The sequence below is a fragment of the Rhizopus microsporus genome (genome assembly GCF_002708625.1).
Source record: "Rhizopus microsporus ATCC 52813 unplaced genomic scaffold scaffold_23, whole genome shotgun sequence".
In the NCBI taxonomy this organism is placed as follows: domain Eukaryota; kingdom Fungi; phylum Mucoromycota; class Mucoromycetes; order Mucorales; family Rhizopodaceae; genus Rhizopus; species Rhizopus microsporus.
Window position 1 is genome coordinate 1 of NW_019671938.1, and position 9,507 is coordinate 9,507.

Consider the following 9,507-nt stretch of genomic DNA (forward strand, 5'->3'; position numbering starts at 1 on the left):
TTACTGCTGTTGCTGTTACTGCTGCTATTTTTGTTGTTGTTGTTGTTGTTTTTACCACGTTGAGCAGCTTGGCTGTAACTGGTACTTGCTGGAAAAGTAACAGGGTGGTCAACAGAATACTTGCGCTTTTTTGAGGAGCTGGACTCGTTTTTTTTTTTGTCGAGATCAGCATAATGGTCTTTTTGAATGTTAAATAATTCATCTTCTAAAGCTGCAATATTCTTCATCAAAATGGCTTCAAATTCGTCCCAGGACATATCGTATGGCATGGGTTCGTTGATAGGAGCATAGATGCTTTCAGTAGTAGTATTAGTAGCAGTGGTAAGCTTTTTCTTGTTATATTTTTCAATAATTGCAAGGATTTTGTCTTGTAATTTTGAAGTAAATAATCTGCTAACAAACAATGTAATCAAAATAGGATCAGGACGGGAAGAGTTAAACTTGGCACCTGTAGCAAAAAGACGAAAACGGTGGATAGCCGCTGTTAAGGTTTCAGAGGCTGGTTGTTTGAAATTGAGAAGGTGTTTTGTCCAAGCAAGCTGAGACGTTTGAGAAGCTAAGTCAAACTTTTGTGTTAAAAGGTTCTTAGCCTGCTCCCAGGTTCTCTTTTCATTATATTCAACGATCGGCCGCTTGAGATAGCGGACGAACCAATCATGGTTAAGGACACTGTCTGATTTTTCAAAGCAGACTTGCAAGTGAGTTAACCAATTCTCATCAATAGAAACATTATAATCCCTAAAGAGTCTTTCGAACTCTCTCAAGAACATTTCCAAAGATGGCTCATTAGAAGAACTATTCTTATTTTTACCGTCACGATGAGTAAGTTGATATAATGCACTGGCGGTAGGATCAACGTTGAACTTAGGCAGCTTCTTACTGGGAATATACCTGTTGTTGATGTTGTAAGAGACAGCTGGGTTGGTGGTTGTTGGCTCCTGAATAAGCTTAGACTCAGATTCAATCAGAGACGTAAGACTTCTGATGCGCTCTTCAACAGAGGACAGCTTTTTTGAGCTGGTCTCAAGAGCAACATCGTCATTGTCAAGAAGGGCTTGTTCAAACTGAGTGTTCAAGTTCTTTGCAACAACGCAGAGACGAGCCTTAAGTTCTTGAAGGTGCTTGAGGTTTTCTGCAGGCGACATGGGAATGTCGACCGAGGCCTCAGTGACCTTATCGGATGCTTCTGTCATAGGAGTATCCTCATCTTCTATTGTGTTGTTGGAATCCAGGTGAATTTCATCCAACTTATTTATAACATCATCTGGTGACGATGCCGGAGGTGGGTCATGTTGTGGTTCGATGTTGGAATTCATCGAAAAAAATGTGATATTTATCGGTTAATAAGTACTTATAATATACCTGAGTTATAACAAGGATAAAAAGACTATATGTCGATGAGACTCTTGAACCTCTTTATTGGTGAGAAAACAAGATGAGGAGCTCATTAATACAAAGTAAAGCTTGGTATATAAAATAATAATTTACAATCCGACATGTTACAAATTAAATTAATAGAGGTACGTAATGCTAAATGTAGAATGACTGTAAACAGTATAGTAATGGACTAATCTCACACGAAGATTAGTTAGTAAAGGAAGGATAATACGACAAACATATTATAAAAAAAATTTCGGTTCCTATTTCTTTAGATCTTTTTCGCACCGCGCACCGTGGTAATAATATATCCAATAATCAATCTGAACAATTGTTTACAAGAGAACAAGTCGAACAAATCATTGAGAAAACGTCAAGAAAATTCAACCTTGACAGAACAAGTGAAGGCCCACAAACCTTCCAAACGAAATCTTGGAAGAGCTGGAGAACAGCTCATCCATCAATCTACAGAAGAGCATCAAAGAATTTGTTAAGAACCTTCCAAAGTACGAAGGCAGTGAATAGACCAACAGTGAGATCTTCAACAAAGAGTTCCACAGAGAGCTTAAAAGGAAAACTGTGGGTACCCTCCAAAGCGCAAAAGCAGAATACAAGGAAGCTGATCGACTCATGATCGTGGGAAGAGCAGCAACTGGCCTTTACGAAGAATGTCAACAATTCCTGAAACCAGGAGGAAGTGATGAACAGTTTTTTCACATCATGGAAGACATCCGACAACTCGCGGTTTACTCATACGCTACGAGTAAGTCCACCAAAAGTGAAGCTAGGACAATGGCGATCAAGGCGCTCAAGCTCCCCGATAGCGTTGACGTGTTTGATGAGATAATCATTATAATAACTCAAGTATAAACTTACAGTAGAGCATACGTTCTACTTTACATTCTTCTATCGCATCTGATAAGAATAATTTATAGTAATAATAACAATTACAGTAGCTACTAGTATAGCAATCATAGTATAAGCATAAATAGTGTCAGTGACGACAATAATATAAACAGCAGCTATAGATTCTCTACCCAAGTAAACTCACACAAACTTAATAATCTAATTCGCAAGTCATCGGCTTAGCCGCCTTTTTACAATAACAAAGCTGAATACAACAACGATATCAGTTGAAGAGTGTCTCGCATTTAGTATAAATACTAGCCCTTAATAAAGTCGATCGATATATATCTTTTTAGTCTGGTTAATTCTAGTTTTTATTCTTTTATATTTGATACTTCGTATTCAACACCGCGCCACTATGGCGAGAAGAACCGTGAATAATTCACGGTTGAGCGGGAGGTGGTCAAACGGGCCAATCAGAATTATTCGTTTTTGAGTAACAATGCCCTCATGAAAATGGTGATGTCTAAAAGAGTGCAATTATGAAGAGGGATGTGCAATTAGTTGACAGTATGTCACTATTTGATTTTTTTTTTTTTTACAGGCTGATTCTGTAGTTTTTCTGGTTCATTTTACACATTTCTGATTTCAAGTGATTCTGACCATTTTCATTCGTGAGTAATTCGCGGTTTTTGTGAACTTTGAATTTTTTAAATATTTTGGAAAGAAAAAATGTTCAAAGTCCTATTTTCTGCCTTCTTTCCAGAAAGAAATTATTTTTCACCAAAAAAATATGATGAGGACTGTAACAATTAAGCAACAGCAGCAAATGATTAAGGAGAGTGAAGAACAATTGAGAAATGGAAGGCTCAATTACTTGGAAGTGGTTAATGATTATTGTTATTGGATGGGTTGGAACAAATTGTGTTCCATGGGAAGGGTAATGAAGGGAATGTGTTGTTTAATGTATTCAAAGGACAACAATATTCACACACAAGAGAGAATATTTTATATCTCACGAGATAGACGAACACTTTTTTTTTCCCTTTTTCTTCCGACAAATAAATCAGGTAAAGCAAGAATCAATTCAAAAGGTGAGATGAAAGGTTGAAGCCAACTACAGAACTGGAAATAGCGTTGGTCATATCAACAAGCAATGAAGAATAGTAAAGAGTAATGTTTTAGCTTGAAATGTATGGAAAATCAAAAAAGAAAAGAAAGATGAAGGAAATTATGTGAATGACTGAATTGACACAATTGAGGTATGATTCCTTATCCGTTGGGAGCTTATTTACTGTTCAATCTTTTACTAATAAGGTTGTATTAGCTTATGTTAGAGTATGGAAGTTATTGCTGAAAGTAGAAAGAAATGTTTATGTATGAATTAAAGGCATGGGTTGGATTGTTGGAAAAGGGATATTGTAAATCTTAAAGGTAAGAGCTACTAGTGAGTGAATAAAAGAAAAAAAGAGTGAGATATTGCTTAAACTACTTGTATGTTTGGGACTACAACAGATGTTGTAACTATTGGAATTACAAAAAGATGTAAATGAATAGAAAATGTTGTCACAAGGATAGATTCAATAAACATATCTATTATGATGGAAGGAATAGTGCTTCTTGTGCAATGTTAAAAAGATAGAGAGAAAAGAAACAGGTAGTGACTGAAAGGGTAAAATGTGCTGGTAGTTGTTGATTAATGTAGACATGGTGTAATCACGGTCATTTTTTAAAATGAGATCTTTGACAGCAACGACATGTGTCTTAAAACGAGCAGACATAATGCAACTAGCTTTAGTTTTGTGTTGTAAACTATGAGAAAAGACGAGCAATTAACTTTAAGTACACAAAATGATCCTTCCTCTTCCTTTCCTTTATAAAGAAAACTAAAAAATAAAATTCACGAATATGTGTGAATAATTCGTTGTGTAATGGTTTAGACGACACAAGACAAAGACAAAAGAAACTCTTTGAGACTAATCTTTATTCTGAGATAAAGACAGAAAGAACATACAATTAAATAAGGGATCTACTATTTATAGCTGCTATCAAATGGCTGGTAAGTCACTATTCTAAGCGTGGATTATAATTATTGAGGATGTGATTGACTAACGGTTCCTGAATTCATAAAGAAAACTTTTAATTCGTTCCTGACACTGATCTTATTGTTCATTTCATGATCTGGGTTATGTTACTGCTTTTACCGTGAGAAGGATCACCTTTTAAAGAAGTATATCCTTTTATACAAAGAAGTAATGATTCATATTCAAAAGAGAGATTCTATTTAATTTGACTTATCACTGTAAGTGTGTACACGTAATCTTATAGTGTATGAATTCACTCTATTCATACTGATTACAATCGTCTATCTCAATATCAGCCCTTAAGCAGACATTGTTTTATGACAAAGATATGAATGATTTTATGCAAGTGAGTGATGAAATATTAATACCTCTATTTGCAAGCTAGCAATGTATCAACATTTATGACAACAAGTTCACCTTTTAACATCAGTAGATATGAGGACACATAGAATACTGATTATTTGTGTTAGCTAAGGTAGTATTCTATAGGTTGATGAATATTGAACCATGGATACGGTATTGGAAATAGAAGAACAATAGAGTTGTGGATTGTTCAACTGGGTAGACATGGAAACGAATTATACGATATGAATAGGGAATATTAGCATACATAAACACTATGAATTGATGGAAAATATGCAAGTAATATATAAGATTGATATGGGTGATGTGAACATCGTTAACTAGAAAGAGGCACAGTGTTAATTATATGATATTTATATGCAGCGGAAGCAGTGACAAAGGGCGATTATCTTTTCTCAATGTGCGGATTCTTCTTGATCCCCTTTTTTGTAAACAATCTTTCTTTTGGCAATCTTTTAAGAAAAAGTGAGTCCTCATTTTATCATTTTTATCTGTTAACTGAAAAAAAGGTACGGAAAAACGTCGAAGATATATTTATTCCTTTTTATTCTGAGATCAAATCGTAATCCATCTTTGTGTTCACGCGCTTTGGTGTGAAGAAGGTTGAAGAGGGAAACGGAGGATTTCTTCGTGGTGGTGACTGCATACGAGATTGGATACCACTTGTTGTATTCGCGGTAGCTCTTGTTCTTTTGAATACCTTAGATGCTTTTTTCACGCTTGACTTCAAAGAACAGATATGATTCACAAAAAAAATAAGTTGATCCATTGCGTCGCAAGAGAGAAATTCATGTAAATCATCTTCATCACTTGGTAAAAATATATCATCTTCTGCAAGTTTCAAGGCTACAACAGCATCTTCGTATTGAACTACTTTATAGAAATAACCTTGTAAACCAGCCATATCGATGCCAATTGTGTATATACGTTCTTTTTGATTATTGGGCATGTGCTGTAATAACAAATAAAGTATCGCTTTGTTTACCCGGATGTTCTTGTTAAGTTGGATATTCTTTATATCGTTACCGGTATTCTCTGGTTTTATCTCTGCTGAACATATATCAATCATCGAAGGCTTGTTCTTATCGTCGTATAAGGTGCACCCAAAAGAGAAATCCAGACGACGGCCCATCACATTGCTACTGATATCCCCAAATTCAACTTCATTGGCCTGTCTCTGAAACTTAGATGCTAACGAACATTGTTCTCCTCTATTTTTGTAAGTTTCGCATCAAAATACTATTGAAGTAACAAACTCATTATAGGCTTACTGTCTCATTAACACGTCTTTTCCACGAAACATTATACCAAAAACCGTTTTCCAATATAAGCAATAATCCTCTTCGCTAAGATTAGAACGTCTCCAATCCTTATATTGAACCATATTGAAACTTGATAATAATAATCAGATAAAGGCTATAGATTTATTTATTTTTGCTTTACTTACATATACTCAAAAACATCTAAAATCTTGAGCTTCAAATTTTCATCATGGTTTGTCTCTCTTTGATAAATTTTGAGCCTCTCCTCAGTTACGAAGCATCTTAGTTTTGTCATTCCGCCATCTTTCAAGACCTGTTTCATTTTAGCGTTATTGAAGAGTGTTGAAATGCAAGAAACAAAAGGTTTATACTATAACATACCTGCTTCATATTATCCTTTAACAAATACCATCCGTCATTCTTATCTATCAGCTCTCGTTCTGATTCATAGATATTTTGCAGTCTTTCTACACCCATCATATTTATCAAAGTTAGCTGATGACTAACGGTAAGAGTATTGATGCAACCAGACAGAAGCACACTAAAAGCAATTAGCTATTCTAAATGTACAAAAACTCATGCCTTTAACTAACTTAAGATAAGACCTATCTTCCTTTCCCAGACTCTCGAATTTTTTCATCATTCTTATACACACTGTCTTTATGCAGGATATTAACGAATTGCCTGTTTCAATTTTTGAATCAAGGTCTGATAAATCAACCTTCTGGCCTTTGAACTATATTAGTGAAAATTAATATAAGAATCTATTGATCAAGCGTTTACTTACCAGTTGATACATATATGGGTACAAGCAGTCTAAATTACCGCCTGGAACTATATTTCCTTCATAGGTCCTCTTGAATGCTTGCGTCTGTGAAGGTATATTGCGTGGCGAAATGGCAACTGAAGATGTTCGAGAGAGCTCTGAATCTTCTATCTTGGATTCTTCTGAATTACTTGATTGATTATTAAAGTAGCATATATTGTTTGAGTTCACCATCAATGTTGATTTATTCATGTAGATATTGTCCATTGTTTTTTGCTTATCTTTCTATTATTTGTACCAGTATTACGGTGTCGTTAGGTTTCAGAAAAGCAACTAAGTTTGATGCTTACTTTCTCTTTTTTTTTTGCCTTTATTTCACCAACAATACGCTTCACGCTGATAGGGATTTCTTTACATGATTTTATCTTTTCAATATCACTCTTGAAATCATTAGATAAGGTAGAAAATTCAGAATGTGGGTTGAGAGATTTGTAATAATTGACATATTCTCTGCAAGACCACAGAGGCAGTGACACTTTTCTAAAAAAATATGATACTTTTAGCTCAACTGCATCTGGTATTATGTAGCTTTGTAAATCAATATTATCGATCATGCTTAAAGGAGTAGATAAAGGGAAAAGAGCGTATGTCTCTTTTATAAATGAAGAGAACGTATATCCATTCTCTTTTTGGGCGGCCACATGAATGTGTAACAGTATTGCTGTATGACTACGCAGATAAAAGTTGTCACTTTTAGATAAAATGATTGTCTTATTTATCTTATAAACATTTCCTCTTATTCATATGGAATTGCTATAGATTTACAAGAAAGAAAAATACAAGTAGGTTTGATCACAAAGCATGTTATTCTTATATAACGCGCCATAACCAGTCTCCATTAGCTGTGATTAATTCATGCAATACTACAGTTTCCATATAAAATGGCCTGTTTGTAACATAGGCTCTTCCTTGTCTTGGGCTTAAGATGTTATGTAGAGACCCGTTGAATTATGCTTCTCTTATAATTTTCAGTTGTTCTAATCAATACTTCAATAATCCCAACTCCAGCTTTTACTTAATTGGTCATACAGAAGTCGTTTTTCTAATTTGGTAGATTCATTGGAACCTTCATCAAATTATTTACAAAAATACCTGATAAAGGCAAGAAATTAACGTTTATTAGCAAGTCATATTACTGTGGTTCCTTCATTCAAAAAAAGGAAAAGACCCTAAACACTAGCTGAAGCTTTTTGAAGAAACTATTGAGACTATAAATGTGGTTAACGACAGAGCTAAATTGGCTATTGTAAAAGGCCATTTGAGTCATAAAGGCCCAGAAGATTGGCTTGAATTGCAAGATTTTGACGATTGGGATGATTCCAAATAAAATTTTGCAGATTGGCTCAAGTTAACTCAAGTCAAACTTTCTCAGGTAATGGCTGAAATTAGTTCAATTAGGAAACAGAAAAGGAGAGCATACTTGCATGTTTTGACTGTTTTGATCAACTGATTACTAAATACAAAACAAACAAAAACCTTAACCCTGAATGGCCCAATCCCAGTGATGTTTTGCTGAAAGGTAGTCTAATCGAATGACTCTACTCTCTGTCATTCAAATAATCAGTATTGAAACAAAAGCCTAAAGCAACACAGGAAGCTCGTCCCATGATAAAAGGTGAAGTATACAACACTGGTGTTGAATATGAAGATTCTTTATTGGAGTCACTAAAGGAAGAAGAGGAGAAATCTGAAACGCGCAAATCACATAAGTCAAACACTAGTAATAACGTGAACGAAAAAAGCATCTTGGTTCCCACAATACGAATACTAAGGTACAGAAACATGATTCTAATATGGAAACGAAAATGCAAGATACCATAGCAAAGTTTGACAAGTTAACTATTGATCTTGTGTGAAAAGAATACGACTGGTTTAATTTGCTAATCAATGTTCCGCAAAGTGCAAGATTTGTAAAGGAAATAAGGATCAACATTCCTACCGCGATTGCTCTTATGGTATATACACAATATATACCTCGTATATATAACGTGATTGCTTCTTGGAACAATTGCAGCCTCTCAAAGGATTAAGGACTGGTAATGCGCAGCTAACTAAACAGAAGAAGAGTTTAAAATGCGTTTCTAATAAACCAAACGCTAGTGGTGTAATGAATGAAATTTTGTTATCAAGTGCAACATCTAGGATAAGACAAGCACTTGAAGATCAAGAAACTATTGGTACAGGTGCAGCACGTGCTGATGCAATCATAGGTGATTATATACTACTGAAAGGTGTACTAGATCCTGGTTCCCATAGTAGTTTTGTTAGTAAACGTTTGGCTTCAGAGTTGAACTGGGAAATTTTGTCTGTCTCTAAAAAAGAAGCTAAATCTAACTGTGGCTGATGATGGAGTAGCAACAATACTACTAATTTAGTAAGTGGAAAAAAAACGTGACGTAACCAATACCATTTTTAGGGAATGCGCTAAGAATCTCCCTTAAATGAAGAAAAAAAGAAAAAACAGATGGCTTCTTTATTTTATAGTAATTATTAAACGAAGAACATTAATAGAGATAGGTGTTTATGAAAATTTATAACAACCTAAATAAAAGATGGGCCTAATATGTCACTCTAGGATTCAACACTATAGAAGTCATTTTATTCTCGAGCTCATTTTAAGGCCATCGATTGATGACTAAATTTACATCTACAATGCAATCTACATACGCACGTGTATTTATTATTTTTCTCGATTTGATTTGAACATTTTGGAAGACCAAACTTGGCCGATAAAAAGGTGACGAATGTA

At 34.7% G+C, this 9,507-nt stretch overlaps 5 protein-coding genes across 5 annotated transcripts; 3 read left to right on the forward strand and 2 right to left on the reverse strand.

Moving 5' to 3' along the window:
- Positions 1-687: 687 nt before the first annotated feature.
- On the reverse strand, positions 688-1,348 carry RHIMIDRAFT_268478 (uncharacterized protein; the record flags this gene model as incomplete). Its single annotated transcript, XM_023612077.1, has 1 exon — positions 688-1,348. A coding segment is annotated over exon 1 (627 nt), but the record flags the coding sequence as incomplete, so codon positions are not given.
- Positions 1,349-1,391: 43 nt separating this feature from the next.
- RHIMIDRAFT_241486 (uncharacterized protein) lies at positions 1,392-2,247 on the forward strand (the record flags this gene model as incomplete). Its single annotated transcript, XM_023609591.1, has 3 exons — positions 1,392-1,422; positions 1,653-1,883; positions 1,928-2,247. 3 exons carry the CDS (start codon positions 1,392-1,394, stop codon positions 2,245-2,247), a joined length of 582 nt encoding a protein of 193 aa, XP_023462173.1.
- A 729-nt stretch (positions 2,248-2,976) lies between these two features.
- Positions 2,977-3,611, forward strand: RHIMIDRAFT_72764 (uncharacterized protein). Its single transcript, XM_023615611.1, has 2 exons — positions 2,977-3,485; positions 3,551-3,611. Exon 1 carries the CDS (start codon positions 3,017-3,019, stop codon positions 3,332-3,334), a length of 318 nt encoding a protein of 105 aa, XP_023462174.1. The 5' UTR covers positions 2,977-3,016; the 3' UTR covers positions 3,335-3,485; positions 3,551-3,611.
- Positions 3,612-5,214: 1,603 nt separating this feature from the next.
- Positions 5,215-6,965, reverse strand: RHIMIDRAFT_241487 (uncharacterized protein; the record flags this gene model as incomplete). The annotated part of the gene is made up of 6 exons (XM_023609592.1): positions 5,215-5,881; positions 5,942-6,061; positions 6,118-6,245; positions 6,314-6,473; positions 6,526-6,668; positions 6,720-6,965. The coding sequence occupies 6 exons, from the start codon at positions 6,963-6,965 to the stop codon at positions 5,215-5,217; spliced, it is 1,464 nt and encodes a 487-aa protein (XP_023462175.1).
- Positions 6,966-8,363: 1,398 nt separating this feature from the next.
- Positions 8,364-9,102, forward strand: RHIMIDRAFT_241488 (uncharacterized protein; the record flags this gene model as incomplete). Its single annotated transcript, XM_023609593.1, has 3 exons — positions 8,364-8,530; positions 8,659-8,713; positions 8,773-9,102. The coding sequence occupies 3 exons, from the start codon at positions 8,364-8,366 to the stop codon at positions 9,100-9,102; spliced, it is 552 nt and encodes a 183-aa protein (XP_023462176.1).
- Positions 9,103-9,507: the final 405 nt, after the last annotated feature.